This window comes from Notamacropus eugenii, chromosome 4, assembly GCF_028372415.1.
Source record: "Notamacropus eugenii isolate mMacEug1 chromosome 4, mMacEug1.pri_v2, whole genome shotgun sequence".
Taxonomy (NCBI): domain Eukaryota; kingdom Metazoa; phylum Chordata; class Mammalia; order Diprotodontia; family Macropodidae; genus Notamacropus; species Notamacropus eugenii.
In genome coordinates, this window is record NC_092875.1 from 35,817,606 (window position 1) to 35,841,915 (window position 24,310).

The 24,310-nt window shown below is 41.1% G+C and overlaps 2 protein-coding genes across 2 annotated transcripts in view; one reads left to right on the forward strand and one right to left on the reverse strand.

Moving 5' to 3' along the window:
* Positions 1-13,683, forward strand: part of PPTC7 (protein phosphatase targeting COQ7) — a 39,373-nt gene extending 25,690 nt beyond the window's left edge. Inside the window, exons 3-6 of the mRNA XM_072600480.1 lie at positions 2,935-3,133; positions 7,209-7,332; positions 8,643-8,772; positions 9,746-13,683. Coding sequence (XP_072456581.1) covers positions 2,935-3,133; positions 7,209-7,332; positions 8,643-8,772; positions 9,746-9,804 — 512 coding nt within the window. The 3' untranslated portion in view covers positions 9,805-13,683. The remainder of the gene's footprint in view (positions 1-2,934; positions 3,134-7,208; positions 7,333-8,642; positions 8,773-9,745) is intronic.
* Positions 13,684-15,267: 1,584 nt separating this feature from the next.
* The window catches only part of RAD9B (RAD9 checkpoint clamp component B), a 55,116-nt gene continuing 46,073 nt past the window's right edge, over positions 15,268-24,310 (reverse strand). The window contains 1 exon segment of the mRNA XM_072600479.1: positions 15,268-15,934. Within this exon segment, the coding sequence (XP_072456580.1) occupies positions 15,806-15,934 (129 nt within the window). The 3' untranslated portion in view covers positions 15,268-15,805.

Sequence of the window (24,310 nt, forward strand, 5' to 3'; positions counted from 1 at the left end):
GCCAAGTGGTTTGCCAGCTCCTTTTACAGATGAAGAAACTGAGGTAAACAGGGTTGAGTGACTTGCTCAAGGTCACACAGCTAGTAAGTGTCTGAGGCCACATTTAAAGTTCCTGACTCCAGGCCTACCACTTTGCCACCTAGCTGCCTGGGCAAGTCACTTAGCCTGTTTCCTCATCTGTGAAAAAGGGGATAATAATGGTACCTCCCTCCCAGGGTTATTGTGAAGATCAAATGAGATAATACTTGTAAAACACTTAGCACAGTGCCTGGCACATACTAGATGCTGTATAGATGTTTATGGGGTCCTCACCCCATCTGTATTACAAAAACCAAAAAAACTATGGAACACGTCAGATTCCAGGGAAAGGCCAAGAACTCACCAGTTTTGGGTTTTTTTGAGATGTTTTAGCTACTGTGGCCCAGGGTGGTTTCATAGACAAATGACCCATCTTACCTCAGAAACCCAGTGAGGAGAATGCAGATCTTCTGAAGTCAGCATATCCTAAGAATTTGAAAGGTCAGTCCTAATAAGGTTATCCCTCTTTCTATTTGCTGCCCCAAAGACTTAACTGTTGTTTACAAACCAGGGGCTAAATGACAGTACTAATACTTCCATCTTTGGGAGTAGGAGGGATCTTTCTGCTAATGCTTGGGCTGGCCAACAACGCTCCGGAGTGGTCTTCTCATCCTTCTTGGCTCTTCATTTGCCAGTTTGTTCCCTCAACTATAGCACTGACTTCTTTCTGTTCAGAGCCTGCAGATTGGCTTGGTGGGAAATCTTTATCTTTTGGTCATCAAGAATTGGTTCCCTCTGTTGACTGAGCCCCATGTGCTTCTAGGAATAATTTGAGCTGGAGAAAGGTGTGTCCACTCCAAGCCAGATTTCATTTTGTAGGGCGAGGCCTTAATTTGTTGTCTGAGGCTTTGGGTAGTTAAGAATAACAGACATTTAAATGATTCTGTCAGCTGCTTATGACCACAGGCATAGACAATGAGGTCCTAGTTTTGCCAGTGAATAATAACATGGCCAGAGATTTGTCTTCCCTATAAACCCTTTTTAACTTGTTGCCTTCAATAGATGTCTAATGTCCTCTCCTTCACAAGATTTTTGGGGGTTCTGCATCTCATGAACAGATGGACCTACTTTCAGATGAAAGCTAGTTGATCAATTCATGGAACTTTGGAGTTGGAGGGAACCTCAGAAAGCTTCTAGTTCCTTACCCCCGCAAGAATGCCCTCTACCACTTCTCTGGCATCTGCTTGAAAACTCCCAGGGAGGGAGAACCCTCCAAGAACTGTCCATTCTGTGAACTGTGATGTGAATATCTGCTGAATTATTAAAAAGCCCTGTAAATTACAGTTCAACATTCTCTTCTTTGGAATGTCAGCTTTGCAGTAATAATACTTAGCATTTATTTAGCCCCTGTTCTGAGCCAGGTTCTGCTAAGCACTTTATAGTTAGTATCTCATTTAATCCTCATATCAAACCTGGGAGGTAGATGCCTATTTTACAGATGAGAAAATGGACACAAACAAAGGTTAAGTGACTTGTCCAGGGTCACACAGCTAGTTACACAGTCTTTGGCTGGATTTGAACTTTGTATTCTCTTTAGAATGAAAAGTTCAGTAAAAGTCCACATATAAATAAGTGCACACATAATCTTTTCTTAACATTTTAATGTGTTCATTTCATTGAAGCTCTATTAAGTGCCTACTGTGTAACAATCTCTGCTCTCAGATGATCCTTATTTGAATACACATCCCAATTTCCATTGTCAGTCTCAGTATTTTAAGAGACAAAAGAGTGGTATAGAAAATATATCATCATGCAGGCCTGAATTCAGATCCTGACCCTTAATTTAAACTTGGAGCCTCAGTTTCCTAATCTGTAAATGAGAATAACACCAAAGAGTACCTCCTTAATGGTTTGTTTGAAGATCAAATGAGATAATGTATGAAAAGTGTTTTGTAAACACTTAAAAGGGCCACAGAAATGAATTGTTTATATATGGTAAAATTCTGAAGTGAAAAATTGCTTCTACATTCCATAAGCTACTTGTGAAGTGTTTCCTTGTGGTCCCGCGTAGCCACCCCATGTGGGAAGATGTCTTCATGACCTCAGCTGACAGAAAGCGTTTACTCTTAACCCTAATTGAAAATGTTGATTAAGCTGTGCCCTGTCTTAAATGTTACTGCATCTCTACAGAAGGCTCAGGTGCCTGATGCCAGGGAAGTGTCAGGATAATAATGTAGCTGACCTTGTGCTGGTATTTAAATATTAAAATTAGTATCTCATCCTCACAACATGCTGACTTTTGAACATCTTCATTGATCTCAGCTTGCTGCAATAGAAAGGTTATTTCCATATGAATTATATTTAGACTGAGGCCAGATCATTTATTTTTATTTGGTTTTGTTTCAGTGTTAAAACAGCATGGTTCACAACGGACCTTTTTTACAAAAATATATTACCTAGAGAAATTGTATATAAAATAAACTAAATGATCTGTAAGGTTCTTTCTAGCTCTGAAATTCTGTGAATCCAACCAAAGAAACTGAAACCATCATAGTCCAATATTCATGGTACATCATTCTCCAAAATTAAAATTTGAAGATTTTATGCCTCTCTGGGCAGTTAGGAGTGGATGGGATTAAGCTTTTTGGTTAAAAAAATTTTATCAAAATCCATTACCTTCTGTTGCTGTTTTATTTTTTTAAATATTCTCTAAAATTCTGTATCCATTCCACTATATTGACATTAATCAGGTTCCTGTTAATACCCATCTAGTCGGAATATAGGAAACATAAAATAAGATCTGAACAAAGGAAATCCAGGTAGTAAAATACTTGTGTCTACTGTATGATGAAAATACATATCCACAGCAAATGTAAGAAAAGGCTTTGGCCTGATCCCTGTTTCCTTCCTGGCTAGGAAGCAGCACTGCCTGCATAGTGGTTTTGGATAGGACAAGCCACCGCCTGCACACGGCCAACCTGGGGGATTCGGGCTTTCTGGTGGTGCGAGGAGGGGAGGTGGTCCACCGATCAGATGAGCAGCAGCACTACTTCAACACTCCATTTCAGCTTTCCATAGCGCCTCCTGAAGCGGAGGGTGTCGTCCTGAGTGACAGGTGAGTCTCTTCTCTGAGCCTGCTTGGGCCTTGCCCTTCCTCTCCTGACTTCTTGGAAGACAAATTGAGGATGAATGGTGGGTCTCCTCCCTGGAAGTTGACAGAAAGAAGAATCCTTCTTGTGCATTGTGCCTGTTGTATGTGGACACAGGGCTAGCCTGACAGTTAGAAAGACCCAGGTTCAAACCCTGCTTCAGATATTGACAAACTATGTGATTCTGGGCAAGTCCCTTGACCTCTCTTGGTCTCAGTTTCCTCTAAAATGGGAACCTTTTTGTTCCCATTATGGAGCTGGCATGAGGAGGATCAAATGAGATAAGATAGAAAGCATTCTATTCCATCTGAGCTGGATTCTGCTGTAACGTGGAAAATTGTGAAAGCATTATCTTTAAGGTTATGTTTCCATTCTGACAGCAACCCAGATTGAGTCATATTTGATTGTGCTGTTATGGAACCCAAAGGCCTCCCCTTTGTGTTGCTTACATCCATGACTTGAGAGCACTTCTTTAGGCCAGGCAGGAAACCTGACTTTGCTTTTTACTATTCAAACATAAGGTGAGGAGTCTGGCAGAAGCACTAGCCAGGTTTGCCCAGGAAAAGAGTCAGAGGCCCTCTGGACCAGTTGACTGTTTCGGGGAGCCAGGCAGGGAGAGATGAACGTCTGCTTGTGCTTTTTGCACTTACTGCCTCCTTTTTCAAAGTTAAACTTGAAATGGCCAAGAACCTACTGTTTACTTATAATGTGTTAAGTTCTTTTCCTAGCATGAATGTGAAAATTACATAGTTGAGAAATGAATTCCCAATTTCATGTCATTCCCGGTCAAATTAGAGAGGTTATTGCTGAGAGAGAAAGCTGTAGTGATGGCTCACTGCCCTTTACCTGCTAGTCTGGATGGAACCAGATCATAAGGCATTGAACCAATTTGTGGCTAGCATTTTAATCTGAATAAGTGGATCTCATGTACAGATTTATCAGTGTGTAGTGCTTCTGGGAACTTTCATGGAGACTTGAACTAGATTATGAAATAATCATACTGCTGTATTTTTTGGAGGGGAGAAATTATAATAAGGCTATTTGTAAAATTTAGTTTATAGAGGTAGTGACCAGTGATCATATTAATTTGCCTAGGCTAATGGCCAAAGACTCTTAAGTGCTGGGCATCACCCACTGGCCAACAGCACCTGGGAAACATTGATTGGAATAGTTTTGATTTTTCACTTAGTTTGTGGCACCTGTTTCCATTTCAGGATCCGGCTGCTCTCTGTCATTTGGGTACTCAGACTGGGGCAGGGGTGGCCAGCCAGCCTGTGGGCTGGTGGCCATTGCTTTCCTTGGCACTGGGGGCAGGAGGCCAGCATGTGATCGCAGCTCATGCTTCAGTGCGGGCAGGTTCCCAGCAGCACAGTGTGTTCAGTCAGAATGGGCAGAAATTGCATCTGGCAGAAAGCCAAGTTTATGGATGGGAGTGTTGGGAGAAGAGATCAGAACTGGCCAATGGAAGGAAGTCTTTCACAGGCTACACAGCGAAGGACACTCGTGGAAAAAAAACAGCATAACCAAAAGTTCAGCCTAAAACAGGACTTTGGTGCCCCACTGGTCATTGATCTGAACCTCTGAGATGTCATACAAATGTTCTCTGAGCAAACATCCAGAGCCAGGCCTTTACTTCCACACTTTCAGGATCCCCTTGCCCTACAACATTCTTTTTGTAATGTCCTGATTTATTCACGACATACAACTTCAGGTGAAATTAGGAGTTTTTACCTTTCGCTACCGTAGGCATTATGACTCTTACAACTTCTAGTTTCCAGCCTCAGTGCACAGGTGGGCATCTTTTGTGTCCTGCTCCTTTATTCACACCACAAAGGAATGGTATGTGGAGGTCTTCAGGGGTCAGAAGCTGGGTGTGAAGTCTGATCTTGGCTCTGCCTCTTTTCACCTGTGGGACTCAGGTCCACTTGCCCCTCTGCCTCTGAGTGATTTCTTCAGCATTAAATCTGTGATTTGACTTATCTTTGTCACCATAAGTACTTGAATGTCACCTAATACCAGTGCTTCCCTTTAGAAGCAAGCACCTTGGGGTTTAGAGATGTAGAACTTCAAGGGACCCCAAAGCACCTGCCCTCCCCCCACCCCCACCCCTCAGTCTTACAAATAGGAACCCTGAGGTCCAGGGGGTTATGTGACTTGATGGATGTTGGGGTCGCCAGGTGATGGTGGGGTGGACAGAGAGCCAGGCCTGGAAGCAAGAAGACCTGAGTTCAGATCCTGCTACTGACACTGTGGGAACCTGGGCAAGTCACTTAGCCTTTCTTAGTTTCCCTATCTATAAATTAGGGGTGGGGGGAAGAGAATGGAATAAGGCTGGGATAATATTTGTGACCATTAAAGCTTTGTATAAATTATTATTATTTCTTTTGCCCAAGGTCACACAGGTAGTAAGTGTCAGAGGCAGGATTTGAACCTAGGTGCTCTGGGAGCCAGTGCTCTTTGCTGTGAAGGTCAGGATGAGCTGAACTGGAGAACTTGTGTACGTGTGTGCACCATGCAGATGGCAGCAGGATGCGAAGGAAGTCTAGCCGAAGCTGGGCTTGGACAAAAGCTCTTTGTCTTTTCTCCCTCAGCTTAGTGCTCTCTCCTTGTTCTCTTCCTTCCTCAGTCTCTTCCATTTCTTGTTGCCTAATCAGCCTCCAGATTTTTTCCCCTAAAGGCAATTTAAGAGGTCACGCCCAAGCTGGATCAGTTTTGACATCTTGATCACTTTGGATCGTAAAATATTAGACCCATCCTGCTAAAAGACCCACACACCCACCTTACAAGGGCCTTTTCCCATTTCCTCCACCCACCCCAACTCTTTTTGTCTAGTCTCAGGTCTCGACTTTCTTCCAGGTGTATTTTCCCACCTAAAAGATTGTCTCAGCTTCTAAAAAGTCAACTTTTTTCCCCCTTGGGACTTTTAAAAAGGCTTTTTAAAGCTCTTAAAAATATATTCCAAGTCAAAATCATTGCTTCAAAAATAAAAAGAGTCCATCATGTAAATGAACAGAGGCAGTCAAGACAGAAACATCGCAGCAAGGATGTCTCCCTCCAAGCACACGGTCCTCTGGTCATTTGTGTTCTCTGCCCATTCAGGATTCCTTAAGAGACCACACATACCTTGTACATAGAGGGGATTCCTCCTTGTCATTTAATTTGTGGGGATGCTAATTCATTGTCTTTTGCTTTGGGGAAAAAAAAGGAGAAGAAAATGTTTGTTGTTTGAATGGGGAAAAAAAGAATCCACCATATGTTATATACATATATATGTATGCATATATATATTTATATAGATGTAGATAGATACCTATACACACACACACATATGATACAGTAAATTCTTCTGTAGGACAGATAATATAGGTATTCACCAGAAAATCATTGTGCAGAATTTCGGTGCTTTCTAACATGGGTGCTCACGCAATATAATATTTTAACTTCGTCGGGCCATATTCTCTCAGCCCCAGCCCTCTCAGTGATGATTCAGACTTAGGCCCTTTAGAATTAAGACATGAGAAAATGACTCATTTTAACCAGGAATTTTGAAGACTATTAATATGTGAATCATCTTAAAGTCCTTCATTTCTCTTTGAACCACATGAGATTTAGTCTTGTGTCAGTCTTGATTTTTAATTGGTGCTGTCTGTTGTCCTCTAAAAATATCCATTTTTCCAAAATATTTTCATTAGCTTAATGTGCACTTGCTTCATCCTGATTTCTTTGTCCCACTAAGAACAACCATTTTAATAAGAAATAAGCTAATTTTTATAAACTGTTGTAAAATAGAAGGGACTGTGGCTACAAGTAGCCCAACCTGAAGTTTGATTGTTCCTCTAGGAAAAAGGAGCCTAATTGAGTAAATTCTTGCAATCACTTGGTCCAGATGCAGGTGCGTTAAAATAATTAGATCAAAGAAAGCTTCACAGTGCAAAGTGATGCCATTGATGCAAACCAAAGTATCAGGTCTTTATGACCTTTGTACCATGTCTGTAAATGATGTCCTTCCCTGTGATGCTCATGGCCTTGTCATTTTCACAGCCCGGATGCTGCTGATAGCACTTCCTTTGACGTCCAGTTAGGTGACATCATCTTGACAGCAACTGACGGGCTTTTTGACAACATGCCTGATTACATGATCCTCCAGGAGCTGAAAAAGTTAAAGGTAATGGGGAGCAAAGCTTGCCTGCTAAATCCAGTGCTTCTTACCAAGCTGCTGAAGGGCCTCAGCTGGGGGGAGGGGGAAGCAGTGCTGGCTTAGCCCTTCCAAGTGAATAAAGATGCAAGATGGGGTTAAGGGTATATACGTGTGTGTGTGTGTGTGTGTGTGTGTGTGTGTGTGTGTGCATGTGTGTGCGTGCACGCACGCATGCACCTGGCCTAGCTTATGCACAAGCCATCCATCAGGAAGGTAGGTGCAGTTAGGAGAAGTGACAAAAGCTAATTTTTACATCGTTTACCTTCCTACTTCTCTTTCGCTTCTTCTGCTCATATCTGCCAAGAGGTGGGGGTGACAAACAAATTGCCCAGGACCCCCTCTGAGCTGGGTGCGGTTCAAGGATCCGCATCATCAGAACTCCTACCAAAGAGCTTTGTCTCTGAGACCCTAGAAGGAAATGAAGGCAGCCTTTTCTGCTCCTCTGGTCTCTACATTGTTATTCACTTTGGACACCATATTTGTATTAGGAGCTGTTTCCAGAAGATCGTAACTTTAGGAAGGTGGCCCTTTGCCTCTCGTGCTGAGCCTTGGGGGCTGGGCACAAGTAAAAAAAGTCAGTCTCCTATTATACACTGAAGGCAACAGGCTTTTATGAAGTGTCTCCTATGTACCCAACCCCGTGCTAAGCTCTGGGGATACAGAAAAAACAGCCCTGGCTTCTGGGAGCTCCCAGTCTAGTAAGGGAGACCACATGCAAATAACCCTGTATGAACAAGACCCCTTTACGAACAAGGTGGCACCAGGATTAAGGACTGAGAACAGCTTCTTGACTTAAGACTCAAGGGGCAACTGGGAGGCAAAGATGTGAAGGGAAAGAGTTCTGGGCATTGAAGATAGCCAAGAAAGATGCCTGAAGTCAGGAGATGGAGGACTAGCCAACAGACCAGGGTCACTGAATCCTAGAACACATGGCTTTAGTGATAAGACTGGAAAAGTAGGAAGAGTTTTAAAAGGTGGCCAGAGGATTTTCACTTTGATCCAGGAAGTAACGAGGGATGACATGATCACATCTGTGCTTTAGGAAGATCACTTTGCCAGTCCAAGTTGAAGATGAACTGGAATGGAGAGAGGCTAGCCAGCAGGCTGCTACACCAGGAGCTGAGCAAGTGAGGGAAAGATGGAAAACAGAGTTGGAAAAATATTTTTTCCAAGTAATGCTTACATTGTATTAAGAAATTATGTCCCTTCTCACTCTAAATCTATGGTCCTCTGTGGGTTAACCCTTTTAAAAATAATTAATTTGTCCTTCATTCCAGAATTCAAATTATGAGAGTATACAACAGACTGCAAGAAGCATTGCTGAGCAAGCTCATGAGCTGGCGTATGACCCAAATTACATGTCACCTTTTGCCCAGTTTGCATGTGACAACGGATTGAATGTGAGAGGTAAGTAAGCCTTGGGAAGCTTTTGGAATGCTGGGGCGTGGAAGGGGAATGGAACTCTCCTCACCAACAATTTACCCCTCCCCCCAACCTGTGCCTTTGGACCAAGCTTACTGGGATAGTGACCACTTTTCAGCATCCAACCTCATTGACTATACAAAACAGGGAAAACCTGAAAGTTGCCAAGTACCAGAACCTCCTTGAACTGAGCCCAGAAGGCCTCTGGGCAAATCCAGCAAGAGATCAGGCATTCCATGCAATTTTTCCAGTGTGTCCTTCACATGTTTGACATTCTGCTTCCTCTCTCCTGGCTATAGTATTTGCCTCAGAAAGGAAGATGCTGTTAAAACTGTTCCTGATTGCTTGTAGATATGTGGTGCTTACAGAGAGTTGCATAACTTTACCATTTTGATACCATAGCTTCCTCCTGGAGTTTCTCATTGAGTGAATTCTTGCAAACATTTGGTCCAGATTCATGTGTCTGCCAAATCTGCGAGACTGGGGGGCTTCTAGCTGTTGCAGGATCCTAATATGCAAAGTCAAAGCTCATGCCACAGCTGCTTTGCAGAAACAGATGTTATCCACATAATGAGAAGAATCACCTTAAGTAGGCCTAGCTTTGGCCCTTCCTGCCTCTGTGACCTTGACCACAAAGATGGACCTCTGTGGACCTCAGTATATTCAGTGCCTTCACATGCTAAACCGGTGGTCCTTTCATAAAGTACAAGAGGAGCCACTGAGGGCCAGCCAATTCCCCTCATGGAAAGTGACTGACGGGGAGAAGCTCTGGGAGATGCTGCTTTGGCTTTTTAAAAACCAGTTTCTCTTTCTAAATCATCCCATACTCTGCCCCACTGCAGCGTATTGAGAGGCAGAACCTTCCTCCCCACGGTTGAGGCTTTGATGCCTTCGGCCATCTCTTTACCTTCTTGTTTGGCTTTTTGTGGTAAAATGTTGTAATGCTTTTTTCTTTCAGGAGGAAAACCCGATGATATCACCGTCCTCCTTTCCATTGTAGCTGAGTATACAGACTAATTCACCTCAATGTCACCCTCTGACTTTGCTCTTCCTGTGTATGGACTGTTCCTGCTGGCAGGACCGCGTTTTCCTTTGCCGCTGATCTCAATGGCCAGTGATTTACGCCTGTCGCCTGTCTTTTTACAATCCAGTTGAGATCCTTGTTACAAACCACTACTGTCATACTACTAGCTCATGTCTGCCAGCAACAACTGAAGAAAACGCAAAACTTGAAGTTTGTCCTTCATCACTAGTTAGCCTTTGCAGGGAGAGGCAGAAGGAAGACCTTCAGAGCCAGATAAATGGCTTCTACTTTTCAGAATTCAGTCGGTAAAGTATTGAAAATGAGTAATGTTGGTAGATTGTAATCCAAAACTAGAATGTGTAAAATTTATTTAAAAAAAAAAAACCCGCCACAAATTATATACTACTACATCTACTAGAAAAATGCATTACTCGCTGAAGGAAATGTTACACACGAACCTTCACATGCATAGTCTGTTGTTGTAAGATGATAGAGTATGTCTGTGTGTTTTTGGTATAACCCCCCTATTTTTCAGGGGCTTATAATTCTGCTGTAAAACATTGCTCTGAATTCATTTTAAGCTCTGGATTCATCTTAAAGTCTTGAGCCCAAGAGCCCTTTTATTACAAAATTGAGAGAAAAATCAGCTTAAATTCTTTGGATGCAAATGTTTGTGCTTTTTAAAACGATGCTTAATTGTGCTCCAGTGACTAAAATTTTAGTAGCTCATTAGTCCAGATAAAATGGGCTTTTGGGACATTTTGAAAAGTTGAGAGGGTTAGGAATAGGAGAGGGGAGCCACTCCTTGCCAAGTTTAATTGGAGGTCAGGGGAGAGGAAAGATTATTTTTAAGGTTGTGAAACAAACTCTTCAAAGCCCAGGGATTTAAAATTACGGCTGAAGCCCTCTTCATCTGTCTGAAAGTGTTAGAGGGAAGTATGCCAATATCTCTGTGCAAGAACAGGAGACTGGATGGAGAGCCAAGGACTTGAAAATGCTGGCCATGTCCTTGAGTTGTGTTGGTGTCTGGTTATGTAGATCTTGTTAAGACCCACTTTGTGTGGCACACACTGCATCAGATTTAACTTGACCCGTGTCAGCAAACACTTTGTATAATGGCAAGAACATTTAAAGGCCCCAGAAAAAAATTCTTTGTGAAAATCTGACATTTGAAGTTTCCCTAAAAGAAATTTGGGGATGTCAGATTCAAACTTAATGTTTACAGTTTCTTAATAGCCATTTTTACAGTATACTGTTTCCATTTCAATTGCCCAACATCCAAATTCTCCATTATCCGAAAGCTCACATTTATTTTTGAGGCTCATTTAAAAGTTGACTGCTGTAAAGATATATTTTTGGGTCAGTTTTCCTTTTTCCATTAACTTGGTGGTAGAAAGATATATACTTAGAAATCCTTAAATTAAAGCCATGTTTTATATATACATATACATATATATATATAAAAAGTCAGGTAACATTGGTGTTTAGATGAGAATGCAATTAAACCGGATAAGGGATCTACTTGAGGAGAATGTAGAAAGTCTGTTTTCCTCTAAAGATCTTACTATGCCTGGTTTATTGCATTAAAACTGTTATGTTTGAGGTTACCTCAACTGGTTTTAAAAGATTTTTTTTTGTGAAGTTGTACTGTATATTTGCAAAACTGTATGTCAGGCTTCGGTTTTATTTAAAAATTGTTTAACATGTACCATGTACATGTCATGACTATATTTCAAAGCATCATGCTTGTAACAGGCATTTCATTTATAATGAGAATGAGTTATTCATTTGTAAGCCATTCAGTAATTTATCTACTATTCCTAAATTGGCATAATGTTAGATATATATATATTTTGAATCACCTTTAATTACATGTCAGAATGCCTTAACTACCCTAACTTGATAAAAAATAGCATTCTTTGGTAGAGGGGAATGGGGGGAGGGGAGGGAGTGTTAGAATAATGAGAAATTGTAGTGCTGTGATAAAACATGGAAGAGTGAGTGTGGCACGTGGCGGGTATTTATTTTGCACAAACTATTTGCAGTCTATATGTTTTTAAGAAATAAAAGGTTGCATCCAGATGGATTTTTTTTTGAAAGGAATATATTCATACTTAGGCTGATGGCTTAATTTCTTTTGTTTGGGGTTTTAAATTTCTTTTGGTCTGAGGCATTTGGCCTTATGATCTGGATGTTTTTGCATTAATTTTCCAATGCCTACAATTTTGGTTCCTGGGAAGAGGAGAGCTGGCAAATTACTGGCTAATCTCTTGCTCAGATTTAACCCCAAACAGTCCTTATAGATCTAGCCAGGTGGTATTTTGTACAGTTTATTTGATCAGCTTAAAGTCTTGCTTGACAAATGGTTGTTAGAGAATAAAACTCACAATTTGTTCCCATAATGTTAAGAGGAGTTCTACAGTGGAAATACCCTAGTACTTGACCTGTAGATTAATGACCCAAAGTCTTTTCTCAATCTGTGTCCTTCCTTTCCCCAGTCTTCTCTGTGCTATGTTATATCCACTCTTTTGTAACTGTTAGGGGGTTGTTATCAATCAGCTACTGCTTTCCCCCTTTCCCTTGGGGGTTTGAGATTGTTTGGCCCTTTTGGGGGATCCTAGATCTTAGGGAATGAGTGTCTGAGCTGTGCCACTTCGTGTGACTCTAAACCTGATGTTTGTGCTAATGATAGCTTAAATCAAACAGTATAAGTGAAGCCATTTGCCTCATGTAATGGACTTTTATAGCAGAAGAGAAAATTTGGATTTTTAATTTACAAATTACAAATTATTTATCCCTCACTGGATGCACCAAAGACCAGTAAAGTTTATAGCTTTTCCATCTATATTTATAAAGCAATACTGTATTATAAAGAATTAATATTTTTATCACATGCTTGAAAATTTTATTTTGTTCTGTTTGAAAATGTGCACTCTAAACATATCAAAACCTTATTTCTTCCTATGAACTTAAGCTGCCTGCGCACAAAAAAATCTACTGAATGGAGATACAGTGGGGTCCATGTGCTTTTTTTTCTTTTTTTTAAAAAAAAAGCCCAGGGTAGAGGGGAAAAGAAAAATAAGGGGAAAAACAGTAATTTTTTTCTTTTTGTCCTGTAGTAGGGTAATGTAGTGGCTTGACATGATTGATGGGTACTAAACCACAAAGAGAATCCATTCCAGGTATGTTTGTTTGAGGGTTGTACTTGTATAAAATAGTAAGTTCAGTACTTTGCTTGATGGAGAAAGTTTCCTCAGTTGAGGGAACTGTTCTGAAGTAAACATCCCACACCAAGTAACCAGACAGGAAGTGTGGGATTTCTTCGGGGAAGATCAGTGTTAAGGATGTGTAGAGAAGATGGGCTTGGACTACAAAATGTCTTTGCTTTCAGATGTGAATGATTCCTTGTCACCTTAACTCGCTGTCTTTTGTTCAAACTATCACATCCAGTTTCCCTGGGAAAAAGAAGTAATACATGTTTTGTACTTGAAGAAAAATTTTAAAACATAAGAAATCAGAATCTGATTCCATTTAAAAAACTGAACATGTGAAGAGAGAACTTACATGAGATTTGTATTCAAATTATAGGACATCTGGGGAAAAAGTTCTGAACTGGAAATCAGCTATTTTTGGTCAGAGATTACAACTGTATCAGATGGCTTATGGCAAAGTTGGCTAAAACAACAAACCAAAATTGAATCTGTACCTGTACTAATGAGAATTTTTTTTTCTTTTGAGACTATCATTACCTGTCTTACAAGAGGCAAGTACCTGAATTGGATGTCTGAAGTATAACTTATGCAGGAATAGTTCTGTACATACATTTAAATAAACTGTAAAGATATTTAATAAATATAGTATTTATACTAAAATGTGTACGTGTTTGTTTTTAATTGAAGCAGTAACTGAGTAATATAGATACTGTTTCTTTGCCTTTAGCAGTGATCATACATTTTAGAGCTGGGATTTTATGCAGCTTTTATTAATTCATTGACTGGCCTTGTCATAGTCTCCCTATTAATTTCCCACCTCTATCCCACCAACTCAATTCCTCAGAAGTTTTGCATTCTAACAAATATATCTGCATTAGATAAAATAGCACCATTTGAAAAGATCTTAATTAGCTCCATGCCTCCTAATTTGGTGAGATGAACCCACAGAGAGCTAAATGTCTTAGCTTTGAACCTGGCATCATTGAGTACCAAGAAGCCCCTTGTTGTGATCATTCTGGAATCTAATTTTAAAATTGAAACTCTTAAGTGATTGCATGTGGATAGCAATCTAAAGCAGCACTTTTTAAACTGTGGGTCACGACCCTAAATGGGAAAAATTTGGCAACAGTAAACGGCTTCTGAACATGCGGTGACCAAAAGTTAATTAAAAATTAAACAGATAATGAATCTGAGGTGTTTGCCCATGCTGCATCTGTAATCTTCACTGCAGCCTTGGTTCTGAACACAAAGCATGCACACTTTACCCACCCAAATAGGAAAAGAAGTTAAAGGAGCCCCGGTCTAATGCCTTGTGCTGCAGTGTCACAGAGCGTGTGGCCATTCTTCCTCTGAGCCCCCATCCGAACCTTTCTGAGCATACATCTAGTGAACTGGCCATAGGAAACCATCCTGGGTCCCGACATTCAGTCAGGATGCCCCCAATTATGGCTGATCATTTGGAAAGTAGTTATCTGCTTTTCCTCTTCTAAGATCTGTTGCCAGAGATGCCTCCCTGGGTAGGGGAGTGATAGTCTCACATAGGAAGGTCATGTTAAAACCAAAGAGACCAAGCAAGAGGTTGGTAATAATCTCCCTGAATTTATCACCTGAGAAATTCAAGGGGAAAAGCTTGGTGAGGGCTTAAGTTTTGTTAGGCTACTTTACAAGGCAGCAAGAGCCAGATTCATTTTGACTCCAGAAATCTGTTCCTTTGTGGATTTCTCACTGCGTCTGCCAGTTGTTTCCTTGTCATGTTAGTTGGTTTCTCAAAAGACTTAACAGTGGAAGCTCAGAAAGTCTAGTTTGTCAGGTTTTAAATGACTTTAAGCCGGGAAGGGAGAGACCAACCAAGGGGATGGTACATATCAATATTATTCTCTGTGCTGAATTTCTTTGGTTTGTATTTATCAGGTAAACTACCATCAGTGGAGAGTCAAGGAAAGGTTAAGGTCATTCTACCCTATTTCCACATCTAACCCAAATGCAGACTCTCTGGTAGTGATGAGTGCTACTTTTTATGTGTATATGTGCAGTGATATTTTGGGTATCAGTTCCTTTAGTGAAAATTCTTGGTCATACCAAACAAGATTCCCCCTTTACTCACAACTGAGATGGGGGAATGTAAAGGAATAGAACATGGGTACCCATGTTCCACAGATGATAAAATAATTAGAATTTGCTTTTAGGAGGTCTCTCTAGGGCCCAAGGAGTTAACCCTTAACCCAAAATTTCTCAACACTACAATAAGGGAAAAGCTGACATTACAGTTTATTAGAGTTTTGAATCTGCACCCAAGTACCAATGTTATCCATCAATTAATGACAAAAGAAAATTGTGTGGCATGCCGTGTTGACATATATTTAGGGTTGGCACTGATTCCTACAGGTTATTAGCCATTGAATAAAGTTTAAATGCTTTATTTAGTAAAACTGACCAAGTGCAAAAGCTCTATTGTGAAACAGCACTAACCTTCTTTCTACACTTTGAGAGAGGAACTGAATGTTCCATTGTGGCCACAGAGAGAAGAATGGTGACCTTGTGCCTCCCCCAAGGCATCACAGATAACAATAAATGACCTAGCCTTTACAATCAAACACATTTAATAACAGTTGCTATTTAAAGTGATATTTTCAATGCTATTAGAACTAAGTACTATGAACCCTTTAGGGGGTTCTCTTATAAACAGGACATGTACAGAAACTCATTATACAGACGCATGTCTGAGTATTGGGTCATCTAGTCGACAGTCTGGAAGCCAAGCTTCTGGAGCCACCATTAAACGTTACAAGACTTGGGAGAGTGGGCCGTTATTAACATCTTCTTCACTGTCACTCACTGTTGCTAGATTGGTCCATGGTTGGTTGAAGTGGTGTTGCTTAGGTGAAACTGCTCCAAAAAACAGGGAACAAAACTGGTGGGGAAGAAGAGGGAGACAAATGAATCACAAAATGTGGATTATAGTACTAATGGAATACCCCAGGATGATGGTGAAAGGCCAGGACTCATGCTACTGCTCCAGAGACCAAGGGAGGCATAAGGAATCTGATATTTGAAGATCCAAGTACTCCTCTACTCCCCCATCCTTTCAGGGAAATTCAGGACTTTGGTGTTTCTACTACTGCTCCTAATAATGGTAGCATTTTTATAAAGCACTTTGAGGTTTGCAAAGGGCTTCACATATGTTATCTCAACTTAGTCTTTAAAATAATCTTGAGTGCTATTATTATCCCCATTATACAAAGAAACTGAGGCTTATGGGTTGTGATTTGCTCAATAAGTGCCTGGGACAGGATTGGAACTCCAGGTTCAAATCCCAGGTCTAGAGCTCTGTATTGTTGGCACCCAGCTCCCTCTGATGGCAGTGGGGATGGCCAGACTGAGACACGTATGAATCTCAGCTTAGTCACTGGCATTCAGTCAACAAACATTTACTAAGTGCTTATTACATAGTAGACACTTAAGTGCTGGTGATAAAATATAAAACTGAGATCCCTGCTCTCAAGAAGCTTGTTTCTATTTGAGATATATGTTCACATGAGTAAATAGAAGATATGTGGATACATCCATATATGTGTAGCTATATTGTATATATATTAGCTATATATTTTGTATAAATACACATGTAATTTTGAAGGAGATGCTAATAACTGGGAATCAGGAAAGATCTCTCAAAGGAGTTATCATGTCATGTGAGCCCTTAAGGGAGCTAATGGTTCCAAGAGTTAAGAGTGAGAACATGTATAATGGAGAATAACTAATAATAGAGAATATTCCAGGCCTGTATTTTATTCTAGAGGAAAGACACTATTATATAAAGTTCTTTGAGCTGACATTTGAAGATCCAAGTACTATTCAACTTCCCCATTCTTCCAGGAAAATTCAGGATATTGGTGTTATTACTACTTATAAAACACTTTGAGATTTGCAAGAGGCTTTACCTATGTTATCTCAAGTTGCCTAGTCCAAGACTAATCTTTAGGAATATCAATTTGACAGTTTTTGGAGAATGACTTTTACAAGGAAATGCTGGATGGAGGAAGACTATTGGTTATTGCAATGGTTCATCTTAACTGAAATATTGACAGCCTGAATTTAGCATGGTGGTTGTGTGAGCAGAGGGAATGCACTTCATGCCACAAGTTTTGTGAAGACTGAATAGATAAGATGTAGCAACTGATTGGATATTCAGGATGAGTGAGAAAGAACAGGAGGTAGCAAACCTGGGTCACTTGGAAAAAAATAGGAATGTGAAGAAGAGGGCTGGGTTTAAGGATAAAGAGAAAGAGTTCTATCTTGGGATAGTGGAATAGAAGAGACTTCCTAGCGCTGTCCCCCCAAGCCCAGTCAAATACCTGTAAAAAATTACTCTAAACAAATTCTGGAACTGCAGAACCCAGAGAATGACAGAGTGAAGCAAAGCTCTAGCCCAAGACAGCCTAGAAGGTCGAGGAAGTGTCTATTGCACCATGCTGGGAGCTAAGCACAGTGCAACATGGGCCATACCAGCACAGACAGGACCTGAGCAGGTCTTGGGGAGACTGAATCTTTCATACCTGTGGCAAGTTCCAGACTTCGCAACCCCAAAATGCCAAAGGACAAATTGGAAGATCAGTGGAAAAACCCTGTCTGACCTGTGTGTGAGAGTAGAGTGGTCCAGCCCCAGGGCAGAAGGGGTGAAGGAGCCTATGGCAGCTGCAGCAGCTGTCTCTGGAGCTCTACAACCACAGATTGGGAGGTGGGGGAATCGAACAGGTGACAGTACATTCCCCCCACCCCACTGGAAGCTGAGAACTACCTTGGCAGATCTCAAAAGTCAAGTAATTGGCTGGGAAATTAGCAAAAACAGGAAAACAAATCAGACTATAGAATTTTACTTTGGTGACAAAGAAGACCAAAATGTACAAACGGAAGAAGACAACAAAGTCAAAGCTCCTATATCCAAAGCCTCCAAGAAAAATATGAATTGGTCTGAGGCCATAGAAGAGCTCAAAAATGATTTTGAAAATCAAGTAAGAGAATCAGAGCAAAAACTGGGAAGAGAAATGAGAGTGATGCAAGAAAATCATGAAAAAAACAAGTCAACTGCTTGCTAAAGGATACCCAAAAAAATGCTGAAGAAAATAACACCTTAAAAAATAGATTAACCCAAATGGCAAAAGAGGTCCAAAAAGCCAATGAGGAGAAGAATGCTTTAAAAAGCAGAATTAGTCAAATGGAACAGGAGGTTCAAAAGTTCACTGAAGAAAATAGTTCTTTCAAAATTAGAATGGAGCAGATGGAAGCTAATGACTTTATGAGAAATCAAGAAATTACAAAGCAAAAGAATGAAAAAATAGAAGACAATGTGAAATATCTCATTGGAAAAACAACTGATGTGGAAAATAGATCCAGGAGAGATGATTTTAAAATTATGGGACTACCTGAAAGCCATGATGAAAAAAAGAGCCTAGACATCATCTTTCATGAAATTCTCAAGGAAAACTGCCCTGATATTCTAGAACCAGGGGGTAAAATAAATATTGAAAGAATCCACCAATCACGTCCTGAAAGAGATCTGAAAAGAACAACTCCTAGAATATTGTAGCCAAATTCCAGAATTCCCAGGTCAAGGAGAAAATATTGCAAGTATCCAGAAAGAAACAATTGCAATATTGTGGAAATATAATCAGGATAACACAAGATTTAGCAGCTTCTGCATTAAGGGATTGAAGGGCTTGGAATATGATATTCCTGAAGTCAAAGGATCTAGGATTAAAACTATGAATCACCTACTCAGCAAAACTGATTATAATACTTCAGGGGAAAAAAATGGTTATTCAGTGAAATACAGGAATTCCAAGCATTCTTGATGAAAAGACCAGAACTGAATAGAAAATTTGACTTTCAATCACAAGAATCAAGAGAAGCATGAAAAAGTAAACAGAAAAGAGAAATCCTAAAGGACTTACTAAAGTTCAACTGCTTACATTCCTACATGGAAAGAATATTTGTAACTCTTGAAATTTTTCTCAGTATTTGGGTAGTTGGAGGGGTTATACACACATATAGAGAGAGAGACAAAGGGCACAGAAAGGGATGATATCTAAAAAAAATAAAATTAAGGGGGTGAGAGAGGAAAATATTGGGAGTAGAAAAGGAGACATGAAATGAGGCAAATTATCTCTCATAAAAGAGGCAAGAAAAAGCTTTTTCAATGGAGGGGAAAAGCGGGGAGGTGAGAGGGAAAAAGTGAAGCTTATTCTCATTGTATTTGGCCTAAGGATGGAATAACATTCACATTCAATTTGGTATGAAAATCTATCTTACACTACAGGAAAGTAGGGGAGAATGGGGATGAGGGGATAAAAGAAGGGAGGACAAATGGGAGGAGGGAGTAATTAGAAGTAAACACTTCAGGGGAGGGACAAGGTCTAACGAGAGTATAGAATAAATAGGGGGCAGGATAGATGGAGGGAAATATAGTTGTCTTCCACAACATGATTATTATGTAAATCTTTAGCAAAACTACACATATACAGCCTATATTGAATTGCTTGCCTTCTCAGTGGGAATGGGTGGGGAGGGAGAAAGGGAGAGAAGTTGGAACTCAAAGTTATTAAAGAATGAATGTTGAGAATTTTTCTTGCACGCAACTGGGAAATAAGAAATACACGCAATGGGGTCCAGAAATCTATCTTGCCCTACAAGAAAAGAGAGAAGATGGGGATAAGGGAAGGGAAGGGTGTGACAGAAGGGAGGGCAGATTGGGGGAAGAGGCAATCAGAATGCATGGTGTTTTGGGGAAGGGGAGGGGAGAGATGGGGAGAAAATTTGGAACTCAAAATCTTGTGGAAATGGATGTTGAAAACTAAAACTAAAAAATAAATTTTTAAAAAAATTTTTTAAAAAAGAAAGAAATGAAAAAGAAAGGTTCCAAATACACCAAAATATTGATAGCAATACTTTTTGTGGTAGCAAAGAACTGGAAACAAAGTAAATGTCCATCAGTTGGGGAATGGCTAAACAAGTTGTGGTTCATGAATGTAACAGAGTATTGATGTTTTGATGTTTAAAAAAGAATGAACATGATGAATGAGAGAAGCATGAAAAGATTTATATGAACTGATACAAATGAAGTAAGCAGAATCAGGAAAACTATAGAGAATTGTTTCAAATATTGTAAATGGAAAGAACAACAAAACAATGAAAACTTAATGTTTCAAAATAAACAAGTGAATAAAACCCAATTTTGACCCCTAAGAAGAGAAATGAGAAGACCTCCCCGCTTCCCATCCTCATTTCTGCTCCTTTTGCAGAAGAGAGCATCAATAGGTGGAACATTGCAATATCATGTCAGATTTTTTCTCTGTGTTGATTGGCTTTGCTGATTTTTTTTCTCTTCTTCCCCATAAAAAAAAAGGATTCTTTGTGGCAAAGAACTAGAAATTGAGGGGATATCCATCAATTGGGGAATGGCTAAATAAATTGTGTTATATGATTATGATGGAATACTCCTGTGCTATAAGAAATGATGAACTGGTAGATTTTAGGAAAAAATGGAAAGACTTGCATGAAATAATAAAAAGTGAAATGAGTAGAACTAAAAGAACATTGCTACATAGCAATAGCAACATTGTTTGAAGAATAATTGTGGACAACCAAGTTATTGTGGGTATTGTAAATACTCAGATAAACTACAAAGGACCTGTGAAGGAAGATGCCATCCACTTCCAGATAAAGAACTGATAAATAGAAGTATGCATAGTCTGGTTTTACATATATTTATATATTTGTGTCAAATGATGGCCTTATCTAGTGTGGGGTGGGGAGGGAGGGAAACAGTTTGGAAACTAAAATATAACATAAATAAATATTTTTGAAAAGATTCTTTGTTATGAGAAATGGGGGCAGGATAGGGGAAGGATATAGGGGGAAATGTAGGTCATATAAAGTTGGAAGATATCAGCACAAATTTATTCTTTAAAATATATTGTATAAATTTTTATTAAGATTCTTTCCCAGTCTGTTATGGTATATTTTACATGAAGCAGCCAGGTGGTGCAGTGGATAGAGTGTTGTGCCTGGAGTCAAGAGGACTCATCTTCCTGAGTTCAAATCTGGCCACAGACATATACTAGCTATGTCATCCTGGGCAAGTCACTTGACTGTGTTTGCTTCAGTTTTCTTATCTGTAAAATGAACTAGAGAAGGAAGTGCTGTATTCAGTATGCCAGCAAATTTGGAAAACTTTAACAGTGGCCACTGGATTGGAAAAGATCAGTTTATATCCCAGTCCTAAAGAAGGGCAACACCAAAGAACATTTGAATTAACAAATGACTGCACTAATTTTGCAGCAAGGTTGTGATTAAGATTCTGCAAGGTGTGAAGGTATTCAGCAATATGTGAACCTAGAATTACCAGAAGTGTAGGCTGGTTTTCAACAAGGCAGAGGAAGTAGAGACCAAATTGCCAACATTCACTGGATTAAGGAAAAAGCAAGGAAATTTCAGAACTGTGACAACAAAATTTGGCAAGTCCTCAAAGAAATTGGAGTACCAGATCATCTTACTTGTCTCCTGAGGAACCTATCTCAGGCCAAGAAGCAGCAGTTAGAATCAAACATAGAACAATTAAGATTTGGTTTATGGCTTAAAATTTGAGAAGGAGGGGGGGGCGGAGCCAAGATGGCGGAGTAGAAAGACGCACATACACATAGCTCTGAACCCACAACCCACAGAACGGCTAGAGGGAAGTAACTCACGGCGAATTCCGCACCCAGAGGCCACGGAACATTGGAGCGAGGGAGATTTCTGTTCCAGAGAGACCTGCAAACCTCTCGCGGGGGGGTCCTTCGCGCTGCGGACTGGGCGCCGGGACTGGGAGCTGAGTGCAGCCCTGCCGCGGCCGCGGCACCGAGAGGAAAAGATCCGAGCAGGCTTCACAGATAGGATCTCCAGCGGCCACGCGGGTCCCTCCACCCACAGAGGGATCTGCAAACCTCTCGCAAAAGGTCCGTCGCGCTGCAGACACAAAGCCCAGCCCAGACCTGCTGCGGCCACGGCTGCGGCACCGAGAGAAACAGATCCGAGCAGGCTTCAGGGACTGGATCTCCAGCGGCCGCACAAGTCCCTCCACCCACAGGTGACAGGGGTGGGTGAGAGAGTCTCTTTGGCGGGTCAAGAGGGGAGTGGGGTGCCCCCATAATTCAGGCCCCCCCCCGGGAGGTAGAAGCTGAGAGGCGGCTGCAGACAGGGGCTCCCCAAGCGGGCGGGAGCTTGAATCCATTGCGGAAGGTCTGCGCATAAACCCCCTGAGGGAACTGAGCCTGAGAGGTGGCCCCGCCCCGATCTCAGCACCAGATCATAATCTCATACTGAATAGCAGCCCTGCCCCCGCCAAAAGCCCTGAGGCTGGAAGCAGCATTTGAATCTCAGACCACAAACACGGGCTGGGAGGATCAGGAGGTGAGGTGGGTGTGAGGAAAATATTCCGAGGTCAAGTCACTGGCTGGGAAAATGCCCAAAAAAGGGAAAAGAAATAAGACTATAGAAGGTTACTTTCTTGGCGAACAGGCATTTCCTCCCTTCCTTTCTGATGAGGAAGAACAATGCTTACCATCAGGCAAAGACACAGAAATCAAGGCTTCTGTGTCCCAGCCCACCCAATGGGCTCAGGCCATGGAAGAGCTCAAAAAGAATTTTGAAAATCAAGTTAGAGAGGTGGAGGAAAAGCTGGGAAGAGAAATGAGAGACATGAAGTCAAAATTTGAGAAGGAGGGGGAGGAGCCAAGATGGCAGAGTGGAAAGATACACATATGCTAGCTCCAAACCCACAGCCCATAAAATACCTGTAAAGAAGAACTTCCAACAAATTCTGGAGCAGCAGAAACCAGAGAACAACAGCGTGGAGGAGATTTCTGTTCCAGAGAGCCCTGAAAAACCAACGCCAAGGGTCCGTGGTGCACCAGACCCAGAGCAGAGCCCAGCCCTGCCTTGGCCAGGGCACCAAGAGGAGCAGATCCGAGCAGGCTTCAGGGACAGAATCTCTAGTGGCCACGCAGGTCCCTCTACCCACGGGTGCTAAAGGTCAGTGAGATAGTCTTTTTGGCTCGCCAAGAGGGGAACGGGGTGTCCCCATAACTCAGGGCCCCTTGGGAGGCAGCAGCAGAGGTAGCAGCTGACAGGGGCTCCCAAAGCAGGCAGGACCTCAGATCCATTGTTGAAGGTCTCTGCATAAACCCCCTGAGGGAACTGAGCCCCGTGAGGTGGCCTTGCCCCCACCTGAGCACCTGAACTTAATCTCACACTGAATAGCAGCCCCGCCCTCGCTGTAAGCCCTGAGGCTGGGAAGCAACATTTGAATCTCAGACCCCAATCACTGGCTGGGCAGATCTGGAGGCAAGGTGGGTGTGGAGAGGACACTCAGAAGTCAAGTCACTGGCTGGGAAAATGCCCAGAAAAGGGAAAAAAAATAACACCATAGAAGGTTACTTTCTTGGTGAACAGATATCTCCTCCCTTCCTTTCAGATGAGGAAGAACAAGGCTGACCATCAAGGAAAGACACAGAAGTCAAGGCTTCTGTATCCCAAACATCCAGAATAAATATTCAATGGGCTCAGGCCATGGAAGAGCTCAAAAAGGATTTTGAAAATCAAGTTAGAGAGGTGGAGGAAAAACTGGGAAGAGAAATGAGAGAGATGCAAGAAAAGCATGAAAAGCAGGTCAACACCTTGCTAAAGGAGACCCAAAAAAATGATGAAGAAAATAACACCTTTAAAAATAGGCTAACTCAATTGGCAAAAGAGGTTCAAAAAACCAATGAGGAGAAGAATGCTTTCAAAAGCAGAATTAGCCAAATGGAAAAGGAGGCTCAAAAGCTCACTGAAGAAAATTGTTCTTTAAAAATTAGAATGGAACAGATGGAGGCTAATGACTTTATGAGAAACCAAGAAATCACAAAACAAAACCAAAAGAATGAAAAAATGGAAGATAATGTGAAATATCTCATTGGAAAAACAACTGACCTGGAAAATAGATCCAGGAGAGACAATTTAAAAATTATGGGACTACCTGAAAGCCATAATCAAAAAAAGAGCCTAGACATCATCTTTCATGAAATTATCAAGGAAAACTGCCCTAATATTCTAGAACCAGAGGGCAAAATAAGTATCCAAGGAATCCACCGATCACCACCTGAAAGAGATCCAAAAAGAGAAACTCCTAGGAACATTGTGGCCAAATTCCAGAGTTCCCAGGTCAAGGAGAAAATATTGCAAGCAGCTAGAAAGAAACAATTCAAGTATTGTG